Raw genomic sequence first — 25,236 nt, 5'->3', positions numbered from 1 at the left:
TCTTAGCTATAACAGAGAGACCCATTGCTAATGATCGAATTAGAAAATATATACCTACATAACACAAAGATGTGAAAATGCCACCCCTCCCTCCACCCCCTGCCCCTGTTATACAGGCAGAAAGAAATTCTGTGCATAGACATAGTAGAGAGAATGGCTTCTGTTTAGAAATAGCTCAAAACAGTCAAGTCTCTGGCTGATCAAGACCTGGGCTACACATCCATAAAGATCCCACTGAGTTTGGTATTTGCCCCATGGCATTGTGAAACTCAGCCAGAGTTTATGGCTGTACTACAGGAGCGGGTGGGTGAGGTTCTGTGGCCTGCAATGTGCAGGCCATCATACTAGATGATCATGATGGTCTTTTTAGGCCTTAAAAGTCGATGTAACTACATATCAGTGTCACGACATGAAAGTCAGCCCTTTGCATGCTTAATCCACCCCTGGGTTTAGGATTGTTTAATAAAAGGGGTTACCTGAATGTAATTTCCTCCTCTTGTAGTAAAAGAAAGGAAATGGACTCTCAGATTTGGTCAGTAAAGTTTACTTGTAGTGAGTTTTTATAGTTGTACTACCTTCCCCCCCCGAAAAATACACATTTGACACTGCAAGTGTTGCCACAGCCTTTATGACAAGTGACACAGAGGTGCCGGCGTACTCTTCATTTCACAGCTCAGACTGACCTTTGCACACGAACGCTGAAGAGGAACAAATGTTACAGGTCTTAATGTCTCCTGGAAGGAGTTCTCTTCAAGTCTGTGTTTTTATTTCATACTAATTACTGGGGTATAATGTAATTTAATTACAGTTAAGAAGAGAGATAAAGAAACATTTCCCATAATGGATTTTCTTTCACTGTTTTTAAACACTATGCATTGGTGCGGGGGTAACTAGTCATAATAATAGGCTCAGATAAGGATGTCAGTGACACTGAAAAATACTCCTGAATTAGAGTTCAGTGATTATCTCTTCCCCCATCCCCCCCGCTGCCTTCCTTTTCTACTATAAATTAGAAAATATCTTCAAAACCTTATGTGCAGGGTTTGGTATAAATTTCTTTTGGGCTTTGTGATGGGTAGTATAGTGCTTTGAAGTCAGCCCACCCCTGGAAAGTGGCATGACACTTTAAATTTTTGAAAGATCTGATGTAAATACCAGGACACAGAAGATATTGGTAGAGAGAGGAAGCGATCCCACGAATAAGTGGTGTTTGAGGAGGAAATCCCACCACTGATCTTTAAGTGCGTGAGGCCAGGAGCCTTGCAGAGGGGGCAGGGCAATACTCCCATCTCACCCAACCAATTGAGATGAGCTTTAAAGAACCAGCATATATGCTACCCCCTCCTTCGTAGCAGGAGAAGACTGCCTGTTGAACCCTCTGAGCATGAGGACTAATTGGAGGAAAAGAGCCACCTGAAAGAGAAGCAGGCTGAGGTCCTACAGCTGGCAAAGGCCCTACAGTTGGCAAAATTACAGCCTAGATCCAAGGAGGAGAGGTGGGAACTCCTGGCCTAGGAATAGAGGTAATAACTGTCTTAGTTACTAGCTCCATGAGGAGGGCTGTGGTTCCTGCCTTAAGGAGACACAAAGTGACTGTTTGAAGTAGGAGGAGAATAGGGGATTCCTGTTTTGAGAGAGTGATCATTTGAACCATAACCCCAGCTCCAGGAAGAGGGTAAGGGATAGCTGCTGAACAGGGGCATGAGAGTTGACCAGAACTAATGTATGGACCCAGGGTGGGGTGACCTGCGGCAACTAACAAACACAGTTCTACTTTATTGAAAGGCTTGTGCAGTAAGGCATGAGGCAACCTAAGGATAGCAGAATCTGACCCTGAATGATTGGGTAGCAGAACTGATTTATTTTGGGAACGGCCCATGGTCTTCAAGTTAAAAATTAACAGCCCCTCCCCCAATTACCAGCCTTTCTGACATACCTCTTTGCTTGACTTTGTTGTGCCCTGTACTAGAGCCCACCCACATTGTGATCAGAAACATGCTAACTACAACCCAATCTAAAGAGAGGGTGGGAACAATGCATGGAAACATGTTTCAAACATGGTAGTACATAATACAGCTGGAGCAGGGTGCATACTCCACCTCAGACAGTTGTAGCATGGATGGTTCCAATATCCAGTGTAAAGGGACACTTACTTTATTTATTTATTTATTTATTTATTTTAAAAGAGTGCCAGGAGGAATAATGCACTTGCCCCATACTAAGGTTATGTCTCAAAAATTTCCCACTATTGCTTACACTGCTTCTACCAGAAGGTGCAGCAGAACCATTGTTAGCAATGGCTGGAAATATTAGAGAAATACGCCTGGCATGGTAGTGTAGAAAAGTCTTTATGTGGCTCCTGACATTTTACTGCCAAGTAAAACACATAAGCAGTGTTAGATTACCAGCGGTAAAAAATTGAATCAACACTTTATTTATCTAGTGCTCATTTCACTGCTAACACTCAGGGAGCTGAACCAGTATTAGTAATGAGGAAACGAGGCTAGTGTGGAGAAGGCCAGCATGGACCTCATCCCAGGACATCCCCATTGTAACTGGTTCCTCTGCACAGTTATGTTGCAGAGTAGATGGGATCAAATGGGTAGCCCAGATGGCCTCAAACATAATTATTTAAGCTGGAATAGTCATTCACCTGTGTGAAATGCAGCCATTCTGATTTGCTACCATTTTACACCCACCCTTCACAGGTGTAGATAATGACATAAGGTTCACGGCAGTGGAATCAGGTGTATAACAGTATGTCTACACTATACCTGGGAGTGAGGCTCTAAGCCTGGGTAGACAGGCTCACAGTAGCTTAGCTGTGGCTAGTGTGTTAAAAATAGCAGTGTGGACATGGCAGTTCAGGCAGCAGCTAAGGCTCTTGAGCTCACCTGACGCCTTGTATCTGAGCTTGCGTGGCTAGCCCCAGTCTCCACCACAGCTGCAATGTCCACAGTGCTGTTTTTACTATGCTAGGTTGGCCTGAACTAGCATGAGACTCTCTGCTTAGGCTGGGAGGCTCTCTTCCAGCTGCAATGTAGACATACCCTAGATGTCCGTAAGTCACACCTGCTTGTAAGTGGTACAGGTAGCAATGAGCCTTTCGCCATCTCCCTGAAAACTGGCCCAAATTTGGCAAAATAATAAGCCTCTGAAAAATCTCAGTTCACACATAGTCAGTAGAGACTTGTTCGAGTCTGGTAGCTAAAATCTTGGAGGATTCCACCTGCAGTTAGCATGCTCCATCCCCTCACAACTCCTGATGCTGATCAGACTGTGCGTGCACCATTGCCACAAAGCAACTAAACATGCTCCATTTATGAATGGACTGCACATGTGGCATCTCCACAGAGTGCCTGAGTATGCTCCAACCTGGAAATGCAGGGGCTGAGCAGGCTTTCCTTGCAATTGCTCCTCCTATCAGGATTCTTGTGGGAAAAATAATATGGGATCATGTCATTAAAGACAGTTATCATGATACATATGCACAAGGGAGCCAAATTAAAGTTGCACAGGCAACCTTAATTCTGACATTTCCTACTTTTTACATTCATGACTTTGCAACCTTTGCATTCTCTTAACATTGTTTTGGGGATGTAATTAACTAAAAAGGTGGCTGTGGGCCTCATTATAGAATGCTGTGGGTTGCATTTGACCAGTTTTTGCCTTTTTCTGTCCGCTGGATTAGTCCTGAGGCTGGAATTAGCAGGTGTGTTAAATTTTGTTATTGAGAGAGCTTTTAGCACTGAGCTGTACCATTCACTTAAGATTTATAGCTCCCTTGTGTCCTGTGTTGGATTCTGCCCAGGGTCTCTAGGGAGGTGGGGAAATTCCAGTGTCATTAATTGTGCTGTGTCATCCATTTAATCAGCTTTCCCAGATAGTACATTCATATCCATTTGCCAGGCTTTTGTACAGAGAAAGTGGGGTTTTCTGCCCAAATTAACTTTCATCATTAATAGCTTGTTTTTTCAAGTTTGTTTGGAGAGAGATAAGAAGGTAAAATAAAGTGCACCTTCATCTCCTAAGTCTCCTTAAAACAATGAAGTGCCCCCTTAAAACATCTACATAATGAAACCTTCACTGCCATGTGCTTAATGATAAGGCCGGGGGGAAGTGGGATACTGGGAGGAAACACAAGGAAGAGGGTGCAACAGGGGAGGCCTCCTGATTCATATTGAGAAAGTAGGGCAATCGGCTAGTTATCATAGGTGCCTGTAAACGAACGCAAGAAGCCTGGGAAACAAGCAGGAAGAATTAGAAGTCCTGGCTCAGTCAAGGAACTATGATGTGACTGGAATCACAGAGACTTGGTGGGGTAACTCACAAGACTGGAGCACTGTTATGGATGGGTATAAACTGTTCAGGAAGGACAGGCAGGGGAGAAGGTGAAGGAGTTGCACTGTATGTAAGAGAGCAATATGATTGCTCAGAGCTCTAGTATGAAACTGGAGAAAAGCCTGTTGAGAGTCTTTGGGTTAAGTTTAGAGGCGAGAGCAACAAGGGTGATGACGTGGTGGGCGTCTGCTATAGACCACCAGACCAGGAGCCTTTCTTCGGACAACTAACAGATGTTTCCAGATCACAGGCCCTGGTTCTCATGGGGGACTTCAATCACCCTGACATCTGCTGAGAGAGCAATACATCAGTGTACAGAAAATCTAGGAAGTTTTTGGAGAGTGTTGGGGACAACTTCCTGGTGCAAGTGATGGAGGAACCAAATAGGGGCCTTGGTCCTCTGGACCTGCTGACCACAAACTGGGAAGAATTGGTAGGGGAAGTAGAAGTGGGTGGCAACCGCGGCAGCAGTGACCATGAAATGGTCGAGTTCAGGATCCTGACAAAAGGAAGGAAGGAGAGCAGCAGAATATGAACCTTGGACTTCAGAAAAGTAGACTTTCACTCCTTCAGGGAACCGATGGGCAGGATCCCCTGGGAGGCTAATATGAGGGGGGAAAGAGTCCAGGACAGCTGGATATGTTTAAAGAAGCCTTATTGAGGGCACAGGAACAAATCATCCCGTTGTGCAGAAAGAATAGCAAATATGGCAAGCGACCAGCTTGGCTTAACAGAGAAATCTTCTGTGAGCTTAAATACAAAAAGGAAGCTTACAAGAAGTAGAAACTTGGACAGATGACTAGGAAGGAGTATAAAAATATTGTTCAAGCATGCAGAGGTGTAAGCAGAAAGGCCAAAGCACAATTGGAGTTGCAGCTAGCAAGGGATGTGAAGGGTAACAAGAAGGGTTTCTACGGGTATGTTAGCAACAAGAAGATGGTCAGGAAAAGTGTGGCACCCTTATTGAATGGGGGGGGGCAACCTAGTGACAGATGATATGGAAAAAGCTGACGTACTCAATGCTTTTTTTACCTCAGTCTTCACAGAGCTCACAGACTGCGGCACTGGGTAGCACAGTATGGGGAGGAGGTGAGCAGCCCCCAGTGGTGAAAGAACAGGTTAAGGACTATTTAGAAAAGCTGGACATGCACAAGTCCATGGGTCTGGATCTAATGCATTGAGGGTTCTGAGGGACTTGGCTGATGTGATTGCTGAGCCATTGGCCATTATCTTTGAAACTCGTGGCAATCAGGGAGGTCCAGGATGATTGGAAAAAGGCAAATATAATGCCCATCTTTTAAAAAGGGAAGAAGGAGAATCTGGGGAACTACAGACCAGTCAGCCTCACCTTAGTCCCTGGAAAAATCATGGAGGAGGTCCTCAAGGAATCCATTTTGAAGCACTTGAAGGAGAGGAAGGTGATCAGAAACAGTCAACATGGATTCAACAAGGGAAGTCGAGCCTGACCAACCTGATTGCCTTCTATGATGTGGATATGGGGAAAGCAGTGGACATGATATATCTTGACTTTAGCAAAGCTTTTGATACATTCTCCCACAGTATTCTTGCCAGCAAGTTAAAAAGGTATGGATTGGATGAATGGACTATAAGGTGGATAGAAAGCTAGCTAGATCGTTGAGCTCAATGGGTAGTGATCAACGGCTCAGTGTCTACTTGGCAGCCAGTATCAAGTGGAATGCCCCAGGGGTCGGTCCTGGGGCTATTTTTGTCCAACATCTTCATTAATGATCTGGATGATGGGATGGAAAGTTCACGGCTGACACTAAACTGGGGAGAGAGATAGATATGCTGCCGGGTAGAGATAGGGTCCAGAGTGACCTAGCCAAATTGGAGGATTGGGCCAAAAGAAATCTGATGAGGTTCAGCAAGGACAAGTTCAGAGTCCTGCATTTAGGATGGAAGAATCCCATGCTCTGCTACAGGCTGGGGACCGACTGGCTAAGTGGCAGTTCTGCAGAAAAGGACCTGGGGATTTCAGTGGACGAGAAGCTGGATATGAGTCAGCAGTGTGTCCTTGTTTCCAAGAAGGCTAACGGCATATTGGGCTGCATTAGTAGAAACATTGCCAGCAGATCAAGGGAAGTGATTACTCCCCTCTACTCGGCACTGGTGAGGCCACATCTGGAGTATTGTGTCCAGTTTTAGGCCCCCCACTAAAGAAAGGATGTGGAAAAATTGGAGAGAGTCCAGCAAAGGGCAATGAAAATGATTAGGGGGCTGGGACACATGACTTATGAGGAGAGGCTGAGGGAATTGGGCTTATTTAGTCTGCAGAAGAGAAGAGTGAGGGGGGATTTGATAGCAGCTTTCAACTACCTGAAGGGGGGATCCAAAGAGGATGGAGTTCAGCTGTTCTCAGTGGTGGCAGATGACAGAACAAGAAGTAATGATCTCAAGTTGCAGTGGGGGAGGTCTAGATTGGATATTAGGAAAACTATTTCACTAGGAGGGTGGTGAAGCACTGGAATGGGTTACCTAGGGAGGTGGTGGAATCTCCATCCTCAGAGATTTTTAAGGTCTGACTTGACACAGCCCTGGCTGGGCTGGTTTAGTGGGGTTTGGTCCTGCTTTGAGCAGGGGGTTGGACTAGATGACCTCCTGAGGTTCCTTCCAACCCTGATCTTCTATGATTCTATGGCAGAAAGGACTGAGTTTTAGGGCTCAGTATGTGAGTTATTGAGCATGTGGTCCTTATTCATTTAAGCACAAGAGTAGTTCTGTTGAAGTCAGTGGAACTACTGACGTTAAAATTAAACATGTGCTTAAAGTCCTTTGCTGGATCAGAGGGACCAGCTTTTTGTGCTGTAATTGCACTGTGACTGGGGCTCATAGATGCTACCAAAATACAAATAATAAATAACAAGTGCTGAACTGTAGCTGATTTAACTTGGTGAATCACATTCCTTCAATTAGGGTTCAGCAATTATAGGTGCCTAATGAAACGGTATATGTAAAATTATATTGTGTGTAACAGGCTAACCCAGAATTTTAGTAGTTGCAAAGCCTCCTGTCTGTGCTCATTTCTCTAATTGAAGTGAATGCTCCAATGGGAAATTTCTATTGCTAATATTCTATACACAAATTAAAACACCATTTAGAGGTATGGTGGGACCATATTATAATTGACTTTGATGGTGAAGAAATCTCAGTAATATATATATTAATATGGCCTCTGTCATAAAGGGAATCTGGAAGGAGAAATATTATTTTACTGAGAAAGGCCTGAGCATGTATAGCACCAAATTTACTAGCATCTGTGGGACTGGAATAAGCTGCACAAGTGCAGGAAGCTGCCTAACAGCAGCAATATGTTGCTGAGGGTCATCTTTTGACTTCCTCTTCTGCTTTCTCATTGGCGCAAGTGCAGGGAGGAAACGATATTTTATACATAAGCAGACAGCTTCTTTGATAAGCCAGGACACCTTTACATATAAATCGTTTATTTTTTTTTCATAGGTTGACACTTGAAAAGAGCCTCCTGAGGAAATGAATATAAATATACTAAGCATTTAAAATGCATCTTGCCCCTCCGTGCAGGAAATGACAAGCCTGTGAGTGTGCCACTATAAAGCTGGTGGGGGCAGTGATCATCTATTAGCACTTCGAATGAACAGGCAATCACTTGAAATTCTTTGATCCTGGGGTAATTAGGGAGACCTTGAATAGGAAGTGCTGACTCTTTGTGTTGAACAAACATTGAGTTTAACCACTTCATTTCATAATATGTCTTTCTAGTCACTTCCTTGAAGCTTTCAAAGGGTGCTTCATCTGGAAGCTCTGTTGTTGCTTTCAAGAGCAATTGACAACTAAATGAAAATATAAAATATTCTGCTAAGAAGGAATTGTTACTATTTGCAGACCGCTTACTTGCACCTTGGAAGTCTCTGGTGTAGCTGCAACACACAGGAAAGACACATCTTGTTTAAATAAAAAAGTTAAGTGGTCAAAATGTGACCCGTGTGTCAGATATATTCCTTGGTCACAATCTGTGCAAATGACCTCTTGGGGGGTGGGTTGTGTTTTGTGAAAACAACATCTGGAGATGTTTCCAGAGAAGATCCAAAAATTCTGCTCTGATCTCTTGTTGAAACGGTAGCTTGGAGCCCAACTCTTGCTTCTGGTCCTGCATAAGTTAAGGTTATCCCTGCCCAGTAGCTGCTCACATTTTTAATTTGGTACCTGTGTTGCATAGGTGCCATCTTTATGAGTCAACCCCCACTCCACCCCAGACCCCTCTCCCCCTCCACCCCTTCCTCCAAGTCCAACCCCACCTCTTTTTCGTTCTGCCCCTGCCCCATTCTTCTCCCTCCCCCAAGCGTGCCCTGTCCTCACTCCTCCCCTCCTCCCCCCAGCACCTCCTGCATGCCACTGAACAGCTGATCACGACAGGCAGGAGGTGCTGGGAGGGAGGGAGAGGAGTTAATCCTCAGAGCTGCCAGTGGGTGCTAAGCACCCACTATTTTTTTCTGTGGGTGCTCCATCCCCGGAGCACCAATGGAGTCGACACCTGTGCTGTGTTGTATTCAGTTTAGTTCCGGGTAGAACAAAACATACAGGGATGTGTTATTGTCTTTGTCGCTGGTATGGAGCAGAAAGCCAAGCCATGCCATGTTCATGTGTGTTGTATTGTGCTGGAATGACATGGAGGCATCACATCCTGGGTATTGACCTCACCATGCGTTTATCTTTATATAAACAACGTGAGGAGCCATGATGTGCTGCATTTTCTACAGGGCCTAGTCTTGCAGTTGCCACCCTTACTCCCTACTGATACAGGCAGTGCCATGAGAGTCACTTGGCTCTTGATCTTCTGGCATGTTGTCAGCACACCCCTCAGAGCAAAGTAGCATTTCCCCTGAGTAAAGTGTCAACAAGCACTCAGGAGAGATGTGTTTGTTTGCTTGCTTCCTTTAATGTCTATTTTGCTGCTTTTATTCCCCTTAATCTTATGGGCCTTTTCCATGATTTATTGAAAGATTGACAAACTGGGTGATTATTTCACGTTGAAAAACTCCTTTTCATAACAACATTGAATGTCAGAAAAGTATGATTAATTCTGCAGCAGTCAATTCTTCCACTTCTTCAAAAATCATATAATTTCAGTGTAGAGAGAGACAGTTATTTAGATAATTACAGTCAAGTTTATCCCAGAGATAGGAGCGAAAGCAATACATTTACTTGAGTAAAAATGAGCCCTGAGTAATTTACTGGTGGAATCCAGAGTATTTGACCTTTAAAAGAAAATACCAGTTCTGACTTGAAAGGTGTAGTTGCAACAAAGGGCCAGCATGATGTTTTGGCCCAAAGGCCAGAGAGTTTGAGGAGTACATTAGAAGAGGCTACATCCAGTTCACCTCTGGAGAAGAAGAGGGAGAGAGAGAAATGGAAGACAGAAGAAGAGTGAAGGATGGATACAGAGATTGTTCTAAAAGCCTTCCCATTCCATGTTTGAGCCCCAAATTTTTTCCTGTCTGTTGCCTGTCACTTCTCTTGCTGATTCCCTCCCTTACTCTTTTCTAACATGTTCCGTCTCTTAATAGTCTCATCCTCTCTCTCTAGTCTCATCCTCTCTCTCTCTCTCTCTCTCTCTCTCTCTCTCTCTCTGTGTATTTATATAGTGACAGGGCAAGGCCAAATGGCTACAGTAAATTAGTGAGGAACAGGTATGTTAGCTCCAGGCTAAACAAATCTCTGGTACCATGGTAACCAAATGGCAGTTGCTCCAGGTTAATCAAGACACCTGGGGTCAATTAAGATCCTTCTAGAAAGCAGTGGAGATAGCTAGGTTGATTGGGACACCTGAAGCCAATCAAGGGCTGGCTGGAATTAGTTAAAAGCCTCCCAGTTAGTCAGTGAGGCATGCGTGTCAGGATCTGTAGGAGGAAGCCGTGCTGTTGGAGGAACTAAGCAGTATAAATCCATATCAGGCTCAAGGAAGGAGGCCCTGAGGTAAAGGTGAAGGAGATATTGAGTGGGGGCTGCTTTGGAGAAGTGGCCCAGGGAATTGTACGTTTCCTATTTCCAAAAAGTCAGCTTCCATAGCTGCTACTATTAGGGTCCCTGGGCTGGAGCCCAGGGTAGAGGGTGGGCCTGGGCTTCCCCCTCCCTTCCCCTATTAATCACTGAGACTGGGAGACAAGAGAGACTGTGCAAGGGAAGGTTGTGTCTCCTCACCTCCCTTGCTGGCTTATGATGAAATGGCTCAGTAAGCTGTGACCCTTGCCTCTAGAGAGAGAAAGGCTACGTGGAGGGTCACAGTGAGCCTCTGAGGGTAGCAAAATCCACCAGGAAACGTGGGACCTGTGGAGACAAGGACAGAGCTTTGTCACAATATGTGTGCGTGTGTGTGTATATATACATGTATATATATGTGCGTATGTTTATGTATATATATTCCCTTGTTCCCTTTCTTGCTCTGTTTCTTCATTCTGTTTCCTCTTTACTCATTGTTTTTGTCCTGATTTCCTGTTCCTTTTCTTCCTGTTCTTCTCTACTCCCTCCCCATGGGCTGCTCCTGGGGGGAAGAGAGTACTAGCTTTCGAAAAATGCTCCTTTCTCATGTGCTTTTGCTGAGCTATTATTAAGCCCGAGAGGTGCTCCATAGAAGCCAAAGGAATTGCTGTGCTTGTTTCCTCTTTTTTAACCAGTTACTCCTCCTTGAGAGGACCTTCCCTCTTATTCTCTGTCTGCCTACTTTGCTCAAGGGAGACAAGGTGAGTGAAGTGATATCTTTTATTGGATCAGCTTCTGTTTGTGAGAGAGAAAAGCTTTCGAGCTACACAGAGCTCTTCCTCAGTTCAGATATTATCTCACTCACCACTGGGACTGACAAACACTGCATATTTTGCCTAAGAGCCTTTGTCAAAGGCTTTCTGAAAGTCCAAATACACTATAACCAGTGGATCGCCCTTGTCCACATGTTTATTGACTCTCTCAAAAAATTATAATAGATTGGTGTGGCATGATTTTTCTTTACGGAGGCCATGTTGACTCTTCCCAAATAAATCATGTTCATCTATGTATCCGATGATTCTTTTCTTTACTATAGTTTCAACCAGTTTGCCTGGTACTGCAGTTAGGCTTACTGGCCTGTAATAGCCAGGATCGCCTCTGGAGCCTTTTTTTTTTAAATGGCATTACATTAGCTATCCTCCAGTCGTCTGGTACACAGACTGATTTAAGCGATTGGTTACATATCAAGGTTAGTAGTTCTGCAGTTTCATGTTTGAGTTCCTTTAGAACTCTTGGGTGAATACTATCTGGTCCTGGTGACTTATTACTGTTTAATTCATCAATTTGTTCCAAAACATCTTCTATTGAGCCCAGAATCTGAGACAGTTCCTCAAATTTGCCACCTAAAAAGAATGGCTCAGATGTGGGAATCTCCCTCACATCCTCAGCTGTGAAGACGGATGCAAAGATTTCATTTAGCTTCTTGCAAAAGCCTTCTCTTCCTTGAGTGCTCTTTACTTGAGTGCACCTCAATCGTCCAGTTGTCCCACTCATTGGTAGGCCACCTGCTTCTGATATACTTTTTTTTTTTTGCTGTTAGTTTTTATTGTCTTTTGCTAGTGGCTCTTCAAATTCATTTTGGGCCTGCCTAATTATACTTTTACACTTGACATGCCAGAGTTTATGCTCTTTTCTGTTTTCCTCAGTAGGATTTTACTTCTAACTTTTAAAGGATGCCTTTTTGTCTCTAACTGCTTCTTTCACTCTGCACTTTCCCCATGGTTTTGTTTTTACTTACTGTTTTGTTTTTAATTTGGGGTATACATTTAGTTTGAGCCTCTATTATGGTGTTATAAATAGTTTCCTTGCAGCTTGCAGGCATGTCACCATCTCAGGCATTGGCACCCTGACAGCAGGATTGTAGACTCCTGGCTATGTAGACTCCCTCCTCAGGCCCTACGCTACCAGCACTCCCAGCTATCTTCGAGACACCACTGACTTTCTGAGGAAACTACAGTCCATTGGTGATCTTCCTGAAAACACCATCCTGGCCACTATGGATGCAGAAGCCCTCTACACCAACATTCCACACAAAGATGGACTACAAGCCATCAGGAACACTATCCCCGATAATGTCACGGCTAACCTGGTGGCTGAACTTTGTGACTTTGTCCTCACCCATAACTATTTCACATTTGGGGACAATGTATACCTTCAAATCAGCGGCACTGCTATGGGTACCCGCATGGCCCCACAGTATGTGCTCCACTTAGGACTAAATCAAGAATTGGCTCTTCTCTTGTGGGTTGCATAACTAACTGTTCCAAGAAGTAGCCATTTGTGGTGTTCATAAATTTTATCTCTGCATCGTGTCCTGAGGTGACATGTACCCAGTTAATATAGGGATAGTTGAAATCTCCATTATTCTTGGGTTTTTTGTTTTAACAGCTTCTCTAATCTCTCTAGGCATTTCACATTGTCACCATCCTGATCAGGTGGTCAGTAGCATATTCCTACTGCTTTACTCTTATTATTCAAGCATGGAATTTCTATCCATGGAGATTCGATGGTACAGTTGGATTCATTTAAGATTTTGAATCTATGCTTTCTTTCATATATAATGCCACTCCCCCACCAACCTAACCTACTCTATCATTCCTATATATTTGGCTCAGGCAAAGTGAAATGTAAGGCAGAATACAAATGCAGAGCATATGGCTGGGATTTTCAAGGGGGCTATGGGAATTAGGCATCCAAATCCCACTGGATTCCCACTCTTACACTCCTTTGAAAATCGAGGCCACTGTTCCGCCTCCTATTATCATTATTAGTATTTATTCATTGTTCCCATTGATCCTCTGTATATTCTGAGAAACGCTTTTTTAATCATTCAGGGCCAAATCCTGAAAGAGCTGTAATTTTTTTATGCATTCATTGGCTTTGGTGGGAGTTTTCTCTGAGTAAGGAATGACCAAACGGGGAGGCATGGCTTCAGGGGTCTGACTCTCAGAGAACAGTGCAGGAAGTAGCACGAGTTTGTGAGCCTATAGTGTAAATGCATTTTGCAAGTCCCCCTTTAAACACAATGGAAAGCAGCTGATGTCTTCAGCCATAGCCTTGCAATTGGGCCTTAATTTCAGACATCGTAATTGATTGGTTTGGTTATTTATTACACTTACCTTGCCAGCTTGGGCAAGTCAACAATCTAATAAAGGGCAGCAGTGTGGTTTTCACTGTTCTGCTGACTTCTGTGGTTTCTGGGGGTCTCTTATGCTTCACTAAACATGTCTTGTCTTGTCTTCTCCCTGTAATCTATCACAATCATCTGCCTCTTTCTGCTAACTCCCTCACTCCGTCAACCTTTCCCAAGAGATGTCCATTTTGTTGACCCTGTAAATTGCTATCCTTCTTTGTCTTTTTTTTATCTTAAATGTTATTCCAGGTTCTCTTTGTTCTGCTCTGCTGAGCATGATTTTTTGCCTGCTTTGTTTTGCTGTGTCGTAAGACAATGGCCGTAATGGAAACATATCCATAAGACTGTGTCTCTTAAAAGCAAACTTTGAACCCCTTTACCACTTTCTTGGGCTTTACAAGAACAGACAATGAAGCTCACAGCCATAGAGAAGAGCAATGTCATAGGAATAATGCCATGCAGAAAAGGGATGCTATTGTATAGAACAAAAATTATGAGCCAGCATCGTCAGTTCCACCAACATTGTACTTCATTTGAAAGGTAGCATTTTTCAACTATGAGAAATAAAAGGACACCAGCTGAAGATTCATGCTACTGGCCTCTCTTAAATGAGTGCCTACGAGCCCACAGACACATCACCGCTGCATTTTGGCATTAATTGGCACTCTTCCTGGCACAGTCAGCAGAGTAGCCAAGGCTTGAAAGGGCCATGGAGACTGAACTCCTTGCCACCTAGAGGCATCCCTTCAGAACAGGGTTGAGGCTTGCTGCGGGCATGGTGATAAGGAAGCTTGCACTGCCGCTGTCTGTGTGCTGTTACCTGTTCAGTGGATTTCAGCATCCAGGCAACTTTCACCAGCACTTACTTCATTTAAAAGTAGAGGATTTCATTTTAAAACTCAAGCATAATGGGCCATCTGCCTCCCTGGTGTGTCTTGATCTATGCATTGGGGTTGAGCTGGTCCAGTGAGCACATACACTGTATTCCCCCCTCCCCACTAGTATTTCAATTCCAAGAAAAAACAGAAGAGTTTTTTTAACTATGCAAAATGTAACCAAAGCTTCTCAAAAGCACATGCCACCTGGCTTCCTAGGCAGTGGAAGCTACATGCTAGTGCACTGAATGGTACATTTTAATGACTGTTAATTGCACTGTGCTCTTTTAATATCCAGGAGCCTTCAGTATTAGAGCATTTATTGAACATCCCATTTGGGGGGAGAGGGAAATTGTCAAGATGGAACGTTCACTGTGAGAGCCACGTCTCGCATCTTGCTGAGCAGAAAAAAGCCAGAGAAAATGTCAGCCATGGGTTCAGATTGACCTGGAGACGAAGAACATCAGGAGTCTCAGCTTCTTTTATGGCTTCACTTTGCGTTTAGGAACCATTAACATTTCAAAGCGTATGATTGTGTCTGTTGTCCATGGTTTCAAGACCCTATTCTTTACCCTGTTTTTTACCCACAAGGCCTTTGCATCAATTTAGTGAACAACAAGATTGAATTTCCTTTCTTTGTGCTGCTCTCAAAACATTTAAACAACAGTGTGCATCAACAGTTATAAATATCCCACTGAGATTTACAAACCTAAAACATCCATTGCTGTTATTACTTGACATTTCAGCAAGAAGGTGGCCTTTATGGGAGAGCAAATGAGAGGCAGAATCTTCCTCCAGCTTCCAACATCATAAAGTTTTGGTATTTGTAAAATAGTAATAATAATCACATAATCACATGGTGAGATATTATGATTTCATGAGAAAGAACTTGAATCAGATCCAGTTTCTAAAGCAAACGCAAATTTTCTGTGTCAGTTTCAAGTAGAGTCTTATGGTTGGTGATATTTCCTATTTTATTTGAGGGAAAATCTGTGTTAACTAATAGCAAAAGCTGACTTTTTAATAAAGGCCTCTATGATAACTCTTCATTTCTAAAAGACTTTCCAGCCAAGGACCTAAAAGTACCGTACTTAACGAACATGCATGAACTAAGCTTCGTACCATCTATGTGAGGCAGATGAACATTAATAGCTCCCTTTCATAGATGGGGAAACTAGAGAATTCTTTCCCAGGTGTCGGGCTCATGGGTCTTGCCCACGTTTTCAGGGTCTAATGGATTGCAGTAGTTGGGGTTGGGAAGGAATTTTCCCCCGGTCAGATTGGCAGAGACATAAGAATATAAGAATGGCCATACTGGGTAAGACCAAAGGTCCATCCAGCCCAGTATTCTGTCTTCTGACAGTGGACAATGCCCGGTGCCCCAGAGGGAATGAACAGAACAGGTAAGCATCAAGTGATCCATTCCCTGGGGGATTTTTGTCCTCCTCTGCATCATGGGGCATGGGTCACTTTCAGGTTTAAACCAGTGTAAATGGTGGATTCTTCTCTTGAGTGAGGCTCCCTAGTGTATTCTACTGTATGGCACATCGTTCTCTGTCACTTGAAGTCTTTAATTCATGATTTGAGGACCTCAGTAACTCAGCCAGAGTTTAGCAGGTCTGTTAAAGAGTGGGTGGGTGAGGTTCTGTGGCCTGCAATGTGCAGGAGGTCAGACTAGATGATCATGATGGTCTCCTCTGTCCTTAAAGTTTGTGTGTCTATAGGGCATTAAATAACCAGCTGCCTTGCCCAGGGACACACACAAAATCAGTGTGCAAGGAAGCCTCAGCAGTTCCTGGCTTCCAGTCAGTCGCTCATGTTTGTAGAACAAGGTATTCTGCTTCCATAATCTTTTCAATGTGCCCAAAACAATGCTCACTTCTTCAGCTTAGCTTTCTCACAATTATTATCCATAATAAATGAATTCCTACTGGGGGACCGCGAGAGAGAAGGAAATAATGAACCTTAAGTGTATCTTAATTAGTAGGAATTCAAATACTGTGGCAATACACATGGTATAAGGCAGGAAGGATGGTCTGCTGGAGAGAGCACTAGTCTTGTACTTAGATCTCCGTTCAGTTCCTCACTCAGCCACATATGACCTCTGTGAACTTGGGCAAATCACTTCATCTACACTGTGCCTCAATTCCTCATCTATGAAAGGAGGATAATATTTTCCTATCTCATACAATGTTGTGAGGATAAAATCCATTAATAATTGTGAGGTGCTCAGATACTATGATGGTGGGGGCCATGGAAGTACATAAATACATAATGGATAAGCAGATTGATATCTAAGGCTCTCTGAAAGTTCTTGTCATCCATACTTGGGCTCCTTGATTTTTTTACCGTATCCTTATGTAGCATTTCTGGAGAAACGCATGTTCCCCCTTTAAATCAAAACCACATGCCAGTCTGTGCTAAGTTTCCTGTTTGAATCAACAGCTATATCTGCAGCTTTCCTGTTAGTAAAGTTGCATGTGTGCCTGCATAAAAATGTCCTGGTTTTGAACACAGCCCTGAGTCTGTCCTTTCTGATAGGGAGTTTACATGAGTTTTTCTTTCTTAATAGATTCATTAGGGTTTTGATAACAAATCCAGTCCCTGTTTACATGATAAAGTGGGAATCCTAATTTCACTCAGCTTAGTTATCTTCCATTACCTGTTAGTGTGTGACACTCCTGTTCATGCTAGAAGATGTCCTACTTGATTATGAAATAGAAGAAAATGATAATTTTGCTATGTATGTCCAAACTACTTGTTTCAAAAGAGCTGTTCAGATGCCTTTTCAATCCACTTGAAATGGATCCTTTCCAATGTAAAGACTTTATAAACCCAGCACTCATTATTGGGATGTTTGACAAACTTGAGCATATATTTTTATAAATAAAATGATATCTATAGGCAGTGAGAATGTCCTGTTCTCATCCTCTTTGTTTATGTTAAATAGCTCTGATGTTAATATCACTGTATATTTCTTGGAGAAACTATTTTGTGAAATAGGAGTTGCTCCCTTAATAGGAAAATGTCATTACAAGTGCATTGAATATCGAATCATTTTGCCGTTGAGTGCCTGAAGGTAAACTGGATGGTGATTAAATATGAAATGTTTATGTTGGGGAAGAAAGGAATGATACAGGAAGCCACATTGTTTTCCTTCACGTTTTCAGGGGGCGTGTCCTAATTGCATAAGCATGCCTCTCTCCATACACGTGTTTGCTTTTTAAGTGTTCTGTCATGTTCCTTAACTTTCCTCGCCTTTCTGTAATTTTGTGGAACAGAGTCATACACTGGATGGCCTTGTGCAATCCCAGAAACCTACAACAAGCTGAGTCCTGGACTCATGCAAATCCAGTTGGTGTTACTCACTTTTAAACCCCCAGGATGATTAGCAGAAAGCTGGAATTGTACCAGCGAGAGCTCGGTCACATGAATTTGCACTCAATCCACATACAACTAAGACCGTAACAATAACAGAATGAATTATATGTGGCAGACCTCTAAACCACTTACTCAGTCAAAATTCCCACCGTCTCTCCCTGTATAAGGACTGAATAAAAAAATTATTAAGGGCCTGGAGAATAGCTTGTGAATACAACAATGCACAGCAAAGGCTCAGTTTCTCTGGATTTATTGGTGCATAAGTAAATATAACATTCATTTCTTCTCAAGTGTTGTCCCTAAAACTGCTCACTGAATTTTCATCCCAACTTCAGGTGTATTCTGAGACCTGGGGTCCAATTCTCTTCTCACACTGGCATAAATCAGGAGCAATTCCACTAAAGTCAACAGTGCTAGACTAGTGTGAAACTAGTGTGAGAGGGGACCCAGGCCAAAGAAATTGTCATGTTCTTGATGGTATTGCAGAACCAGTGTGGGCTGTCCAATAACATAAATCCCATGCTTTTCTTTTTAGCAGTGATTAGTATAAAGCAGTAGGGTGAGAGTCTACCAAGTGCCCCTACAGTTATGAAGCTCTCCCCAGCAGAAAAAGATGACTTTTCTCATTGCTCACTACAGCCATGCACCTGTTTGGCCTAAACTGGCACCTGCAGCCGATGGAAGGGCAGATGTATGAGATCACGGAAGACACAGCCAGCAGTTGGCCAGTGCCAACGGACGTCTCCTTATATCCCTCGGGGGGCACAGGGTTAGAGTTACCTGACAGGAAAGGCAAAGGATCCAGTGAAGGTATGGTTGGTGTGTTTCCATGTTGTGAGTCCTCTGTGTCTGCCTTTAAACTCCAGCCATCCAGTGTCATACTCCATCACCCCCATACCGCCTTTCTTGCAGCACCATAATCTGGTGCTTTTCCAGTCTTTCATGTCTAGAGCTAGTAGTTGTCAGTTATGTTTCCAGATGTCACATCCTTTTAATGTCCATTAACATGAAGATAAGGTGTATGTCCTCAGCAAACCTATGAGGCCATTCTCAAGGAGGGGATATGGGCACCACATCTCGTGTGGGTACAGTATTCCACCACAAAAGCCCTGCTTCATGTCGTCTATGGGCTATATTCCTGAGAAACCATGTTCATGTCTTAAGAGCTAAAGTGATGCCTTGAAGATTATCACTGTGCTTTCTCTACAGCAATACAACAGTGCTTACCCTAGTATTTCTTTTGGTTACTAGTTGGCATTGTTGTGGGTACCAAAATAGTCATTAAAAGTTGTTGGCATTGCAGGCTTTGGCATTGTGAAGATGGCCATGTACCTTCAAGGACAGCCAAATGAAGGGCCTAATCCTGCAAAGTCTGCATGGTGCTGACAGTCTTCAAGTCCCACTGAAGTTAGAGGCCCTGAGCCTGCTCAGAACTATGCAGAATCAGGGTCTAATTTAAAAAACACTACACTATTCCACAAGCAAGCAAGGGTTTTGCAACTTTGTGTTTTCAATGGAGGCATCAGTGCCAGAAATACCTATGGGGTCTGCAAAGCACAGGGTTTTCATCACTCTAAGATTCATGTAGGGGAGATGAAGAAATGAGGAATTCAGCTTTGAATTTAATAAAGCTCTTTATGCTGCACCGTCTTTTCTTCAAATTTAAGTGACCATGAGATCAAAAATCTCTCATTCCAGTAGAATTGGTGGAGTTGTAGTTGCGGGGCGGTGGAGGGCGGAGGAGAGGGCAGGCAAGGAATGTGGGCCTGATCCAAAGCCCAGTGAAATTGATGGAAGTCTTTCCACTGATTTCAGTGGGCTTGGGATCAGGCCTTATATAAGTAAGCTTATTTGGCATCTGTTAATTACAGAAATTTTACTTAATGGGATTATCTGTCTTTCTGAATGCAAACAAAGGCCAGAGTTACATATGCCTTAAAGCAACAAAGTTACTAATGACTGGTCAGTGTCAAATGAAATTATTACAATGTAAATCAATTAATCCAGAACTGTAGGACCCTGGACAAAGCTTGCTAGACAATGTAGTGAACTACTGAATATTTCTGCATTCAAAAAGTCCTCACGATAAAATTTATTTTTCTTTTGTCTTCCGTTTAAATTGCTATGTTCAAATCCCTATACACTGCATTTGATCTCTGCCTTCCCTATTCAAAGATCAAAATTAAAATGATATATCTAATAATCAAGGGGCCAAATCAAAGGTCTTTCCTGAGTTTTCTCAGTCCTTCTCAGCGAAACCCCCTCTGAAATCAAAAGGAGTTTTGTCTGAATAGGAGTGTGGATCTCTCTCTCTCTGTGTATACATACATGCGTATGTATATGCTCTCACAGTCTGTCGGCTTTTCTGCCAAATCCTCTCTGCACTGGGGAGGTTTACTTAGAGGGGGGGTCTCTGAGGACTACTGTAGGTAGAGAGCTGTGCAGAGCCTCAGCGTGATCTTCTTGCATGTCTTGGGGAACCTGTGGGCGTGATCTGCTCCTGATTAAAAATTAAATGTGTCTCTACAGGGGTGACAATGTCCACCACTGAAATGCAGCTACCTGTGCAGGGTGGTAACATGGTAGTTACCAGTCTGTGCTAGCAATATTACACAACAGCTTTTCTAAATAAGAAGGTATATCATTGGAATTATGAAAATTGACTGAAAAGTATCCTCAAAGAGACTACTTTTCCTATGGTGGAATTGGCTGGTTGGGGCTAACATTTCCTTCTTGCTGAAATGAATTGGTTATTGCTAGCTGTAGGCAGTTACCAGCTCCAGTCTGTCTCCAGTCCAGCAAAGCACTTTAGCATGTGCTTAAGTCCATCCCTGTTCAGCAAATATAAGCTTCTGCTTAAGTGCCATTGAACTCAGTGACGTTTCAGCATGTGCTTAAGGGCTTTGATGGATCAGGGTGCTTTACTGAATCAAAGCCTGTATCAGAACTATAATTAAACTCAGTTGGGCTCAAAAATGAAACAGTTCATTTTGATAACTGAATAAATTATGAATAGTTGCTTTGGAAACTAAAGTGTTGCATGTGCAAGGTAATGTGTTGGAAGAGCAAAGTAATTCGCAGCACAATTAGGAATTCAGATCTGAAATTAATTTTGCTTCAAGTTAGTTAGATAAAGTTTCGGATTAGAAATTGTACTGAAATTGCATTCTTATTTGAGTTTCTTTCTGGATAGCCAGTTCTCAGGCCCTGATCCTATTCTGTTTGGCGCCATTGACAACTCCTGTTGATGTCAATGGGCGACATTTACTCCTGTGCGGAAAATCTTGCTCTGAACTTTTGCACTGGGGTAAATCTCACCCAGTGGGGACATGAAGCAGCTGCTTTGACTAGCTCCAGAAAAAAAGTACATCAGATATTTTCATATATATAACTGACAGTCAAGAAAAGACATATATCTGAAATCTTCACAATTATTTCTGTGGAATGGCCATTTTTGCCTCAAACACAGAACTTTTTTTTTTCTTTTCTTCATTTGAGCAAGCACCACTCACTCTACTACAAGGAATTCATTTCTTCTGAGGTATCTACTGCACAGCAGCATTTAGTATTTTAAACTCACCCTGCCTCATTTGTTGATATAAGATCTTCATTAATGACCAGTCAGAAAGAACACCATGTGCTTTGACTTTCCATTTTGAATTCCATGTGTTTATCAAATACATCAGTAATAATCCAGAAATGTACCTTTGATGTGGACCAGAAAAAGTCTTTGTATCTTTTTCTAGCTTCTCATAGCTCTCTTTGCATCCCATGCCGATAGAATAGGAAGTTTTGAAAGAGAGCCTTACACACACAAACTGTCTGTCTTAAGACTGACAGTATCCTGAAAAATGACTTTTAGGAGTCACGCAAATTCTAATAATCCAATTTACAAAATAAAACTCATGGAATTAAACTAATTTGATCTCCGTTGTATTATTCTATGCTATTTGCAGTGTTGCAAATGGTTTAATTATAATTTCCTATTCCCCCAAAATGCCTCTGTTAATCTTGATTTTAAAACACGGATAAATAAGGAGTCTAGACTTTTCCTTGTTCCTTTGAGCGCAAAAAGGACAAAACTAAATTAGGTGTTGATAACAATAGCAGATCCATGTTTCTGTGAATGTGATTTTATTCCTTTCAAAATCAGACTTTTATTAATGAACTTTATGTAACAGTGTTTCTGAAAAATAATAATGATAATGAGGCATACGTGTTCCATAAGGTTCCAATCTAACAAAGCCTTAAGTACATGCTTAACTTTAAGCAGGAGTAGTTTCATTGGGACTGAAACTTAAGCATGTGCTTAATAGCTTTCCTGGATTAAAAAATTAAATGCAAACTCATCTCCATAATAAAGATAGAAACAGCATTGGGTGCTTTTTAATGTTAACATGAATTTTAACTTTTTTATCTATTTTTAATTAAGATGACATTTTTACAGTTTGAACCTGATGCTTCTGCTGTGGAGTTTACATTAGGATGATGATATATGGAGAAATTTAACATTTAAATGGATTTTTATTATTTAAAACAGCAAAATATTTTATTTAATTGCCCTATCAACCACCAATTCAGCATTAAATGTGCATTGTGAGGGTATTTGATGAGAATTCGTAATGGGTAGGAGGACATTGTAGTTTCTTATTCCCCAAATGTAGAGTATATTATTTAAAAAAAAAAAAAGTTCCTACAAACGTGATTTTGTTACAAATGACTTCATATTCCTGAAAGATTCTTTCTCATTTTGTTAGAATCATTTGAATCTGTGAAACATACTGTAATGGGTTTTAGTAGCAAAGAGATGAAATAGTAGGTTGATTTGAATATCTAAGGGTAATAAAGACAGCCTATGATGGTCCACATGGTGTTCTCTTGGCTCCTAATTGTTCCTATAAAAGCTGAAATCTGGGAGGTGATGGTAACATATACTTTTCAAATGCAAGTGTGTTTAATTATAAAATAAAGGCAGCCTCCTAAGCGATGACATTTTTCATCTCTATCTCTTTTCCTAATTTGCTGTAATTTCAGGCGAAGCAGCATGGGCCAGTGATTAAAGCAAAGGCCTGGGAGTCAGCAGTCCTGGGGTTTTATTTCCCTCTCTGACCCTAATTAACTGTGCTTCCCTTGGGTCCCCATTTTCCAAAGTGCCCATAATTCTGAGAGCTTAAGTGTATGGCTGCCCAACTTGAGATGCCTAGGGCCTGATATCTAGAGGTGCCGAGCACCCTGTTGACTTCATTTGGAAGTGTAGGTTCTTGGCACCTCTGGATATCAGCCCAAAGTGTTTCAAGGTGGGCACCCAAACTCAGTAGACTCTTTCAGAAATGGTGCCTTAATCGTTGTGTCTCAATTTTCCCATCTGTAAAACAGGGATAATAATCATAACCCACTTCACAGAGTTGTTTTGAAATCTAATAAAAACACCTTTGAATTCTTAAATGGGAGTCACTGTAGAAGTGCAGCATATTATGGTCCCCTACCTTTGCTGAATGTCCCTCCTTCATTTAGGTGTTTCATATTGGGGATGCCATCCCAAGCATCCCCACAATTGCCAACCATTCATTTAGCAGTGAATTTTACTTTTAGTTTTCCCCCTGCCTAATTCACCCTCACTTAAACAGATGTTCTTGACATAGTCATCTGACTCCATGGTGCATGGGAAACTCACAATCACTACATTTTTTGATAATATAATAATTACTTTCTCCATAAATAACTTAAATTAACGATGTGATGTGATGTAAGATTTATTTTTAACATTAACATGTAATTTAACAAGCTCTGTTGTTATGATTTAAGCAGAGGGCCATTTGGGAATCCATGTTGCTCTTCCAAGATACATGTTTTCATTAGAAAGATGGAGCGTAGCCAGGAGTAATCCTATCCATTTTTCTTTCATAGTCATAAAGACTTGATGCATAATGTATTCTGAAAAAGTCAGCACATTGGTAGATCAATGTCAGAGATACCAGTTTGATCAGATTACTTATGGGAGGCTAGGCTAATCCAAGGGGATTTTTTGTTCCTATGTCTCAGCAGGAAAGCCCCGTAGTTTCTTTCCGGAGGACAGTTTTATAGACTCTGGAGAAATTGATGTTGGACGACGAGCCACACAGAAGATTCCTCCTGGTATCTTTTGGAGATCTCAAGTGTTCATTGACCATCCAGTGCATCTGAAATTCAATGTGTCTTTAGGAAAGGCCGCTCTGGTTGGGATTTATGGCAGGAAAGGCCTTCCTCCTTCACATACCCAGGTAACAGGAACACATTTCAAGGAACCAACACTTATGTTAGAATTTATGTGCTTGTAGCTTGTACCTTGAAAAGGTAGCTGGCCCCTCTTTTTATTTCAGTTACCTATCTCAAGAATTCTGTGGGTTCATGGAAGATACTGAGGTTCAAATATTCAAAAATAGATGCCTACGTGACAACTGCAAAATATGCGTTCACCAACATTAAGCACCAATTCAGATCCTGAATAAGGATGATTTCCCAGGTTGGAGCCGTAGACAGATAATGTTATACGCCAAATATGCAATTTTATTTGCACAAGTGCTGGTTGCATGTGTCCCAAAGTGCTTGTATACACCCATATTACGCATGGTCTGTGTTTATTGGCATGAAGCCCACTTTCATTATTAGTGCCTATTATCAGGTGCTTCTGATTTGCCCATGAAACTTATTTTTTATGCTGAAATTTCCTATCCTAAAGTGATTTTGCAGTATAATTTGAAGATTATTTTCTGAGAGTCATGAAAAAATGATGGGTCTTTTTATTTTAGTAGTTAATACAAGTTATAGATAACCTACATTATTTGGATTTGACAAACTTGGAAAGCATGTTTTGCTAAGAAATGCTAAGAAATAAGGAGTGAAATCTTGGCCCCACTGAAGTCAGTGGAAAAGCTCCCATTGACTTCAGTAGGGCCAGGATTTTACCCAACGTCTATGTAAAGAGTGAAGCAAGGGGGGAAAAAAATGCAAAAAACTAACTTTATGGTTAAGGTTCTATACTCACAAAAGTCAGGAGATTAAAAATTATTGTTACCATATTAAATTCATTTAGACTTCATTGTCTGTATATAGTAAGAAATTAAAGTTAATGTCATATAAAGTATTTTTAAAAATTGCATTTGTACAGTATAGGCCAAGTTGAAAACAATGGCTGATTCAACAACATCAGAATTTAGCTTTACATGTGCAAGAGATGGTCCTTGTAATGAGGTGGGAATCACAATTTTTTTTTTGCATTTTTTTTATTGGTTTTAAGGTTTTATGAATTTTAAAAAATGTGGCCACAGTGTGTTGGAGGCATTAGAAGAGCTCCTGCGGGTATGTGAGGAGCTGTGAGAGAAACAAGAGGAGAAGAATGGGTGGAGATCCAGCAAACTACTGTGAACAGACACAATTCCAGGCATCTCCTTATAGGTTGAATTGGAACATGTCATGACTTACCAGAGGAAATAT

At 41.9% G+C, this 25,236-nt stretch overlaps 1 protein-coding gene across 1 annotated transcript in view; it reads left to right on the top strand.

Annotated features, from left to right (window-relative positions):
• The window catches only part of TENM4 (teneurin transmembrane protein 4), a 2,254,482-nt gene that overhangs the window by 2,023,751 nt on the left and 205,495 nt on the right, over positions 1–25,236 (top strand). Inside the window, exons 14-15 of the mRNA XM_084644861.1 lie at positions 18,403–18,573; positions 23,806–24,023. Coding sequence (XP_084500987.1) covers positions 18,403–18,573; positions 23,806–24,023 — 389 coding nt within the window. The remainder of the gene's footprint in view (positions 1–18,402; positions 18,574–23,805; positions 24,024–25,236) is intronic.

The sequence above is a fragment of the Lepidochelys olivacea genome, assembly GCF_965140295.1.
Source record: "Lepidochelys olivacea isolate rLepOli2 genome assembly, chromosome: 1".
In the NCBI taxonomy this organism is placed as follows: Eukaryota; Metazoa; Chordata; order Testudines; family Cheloniidae; genus Lepidochelys; species Lepidochelys olivacea.
The sequence above is the reverse complement of the archived record's forward strand: the minus strand, read 5'-3'. Positions and strand labels throughout refer to the sequence as shown.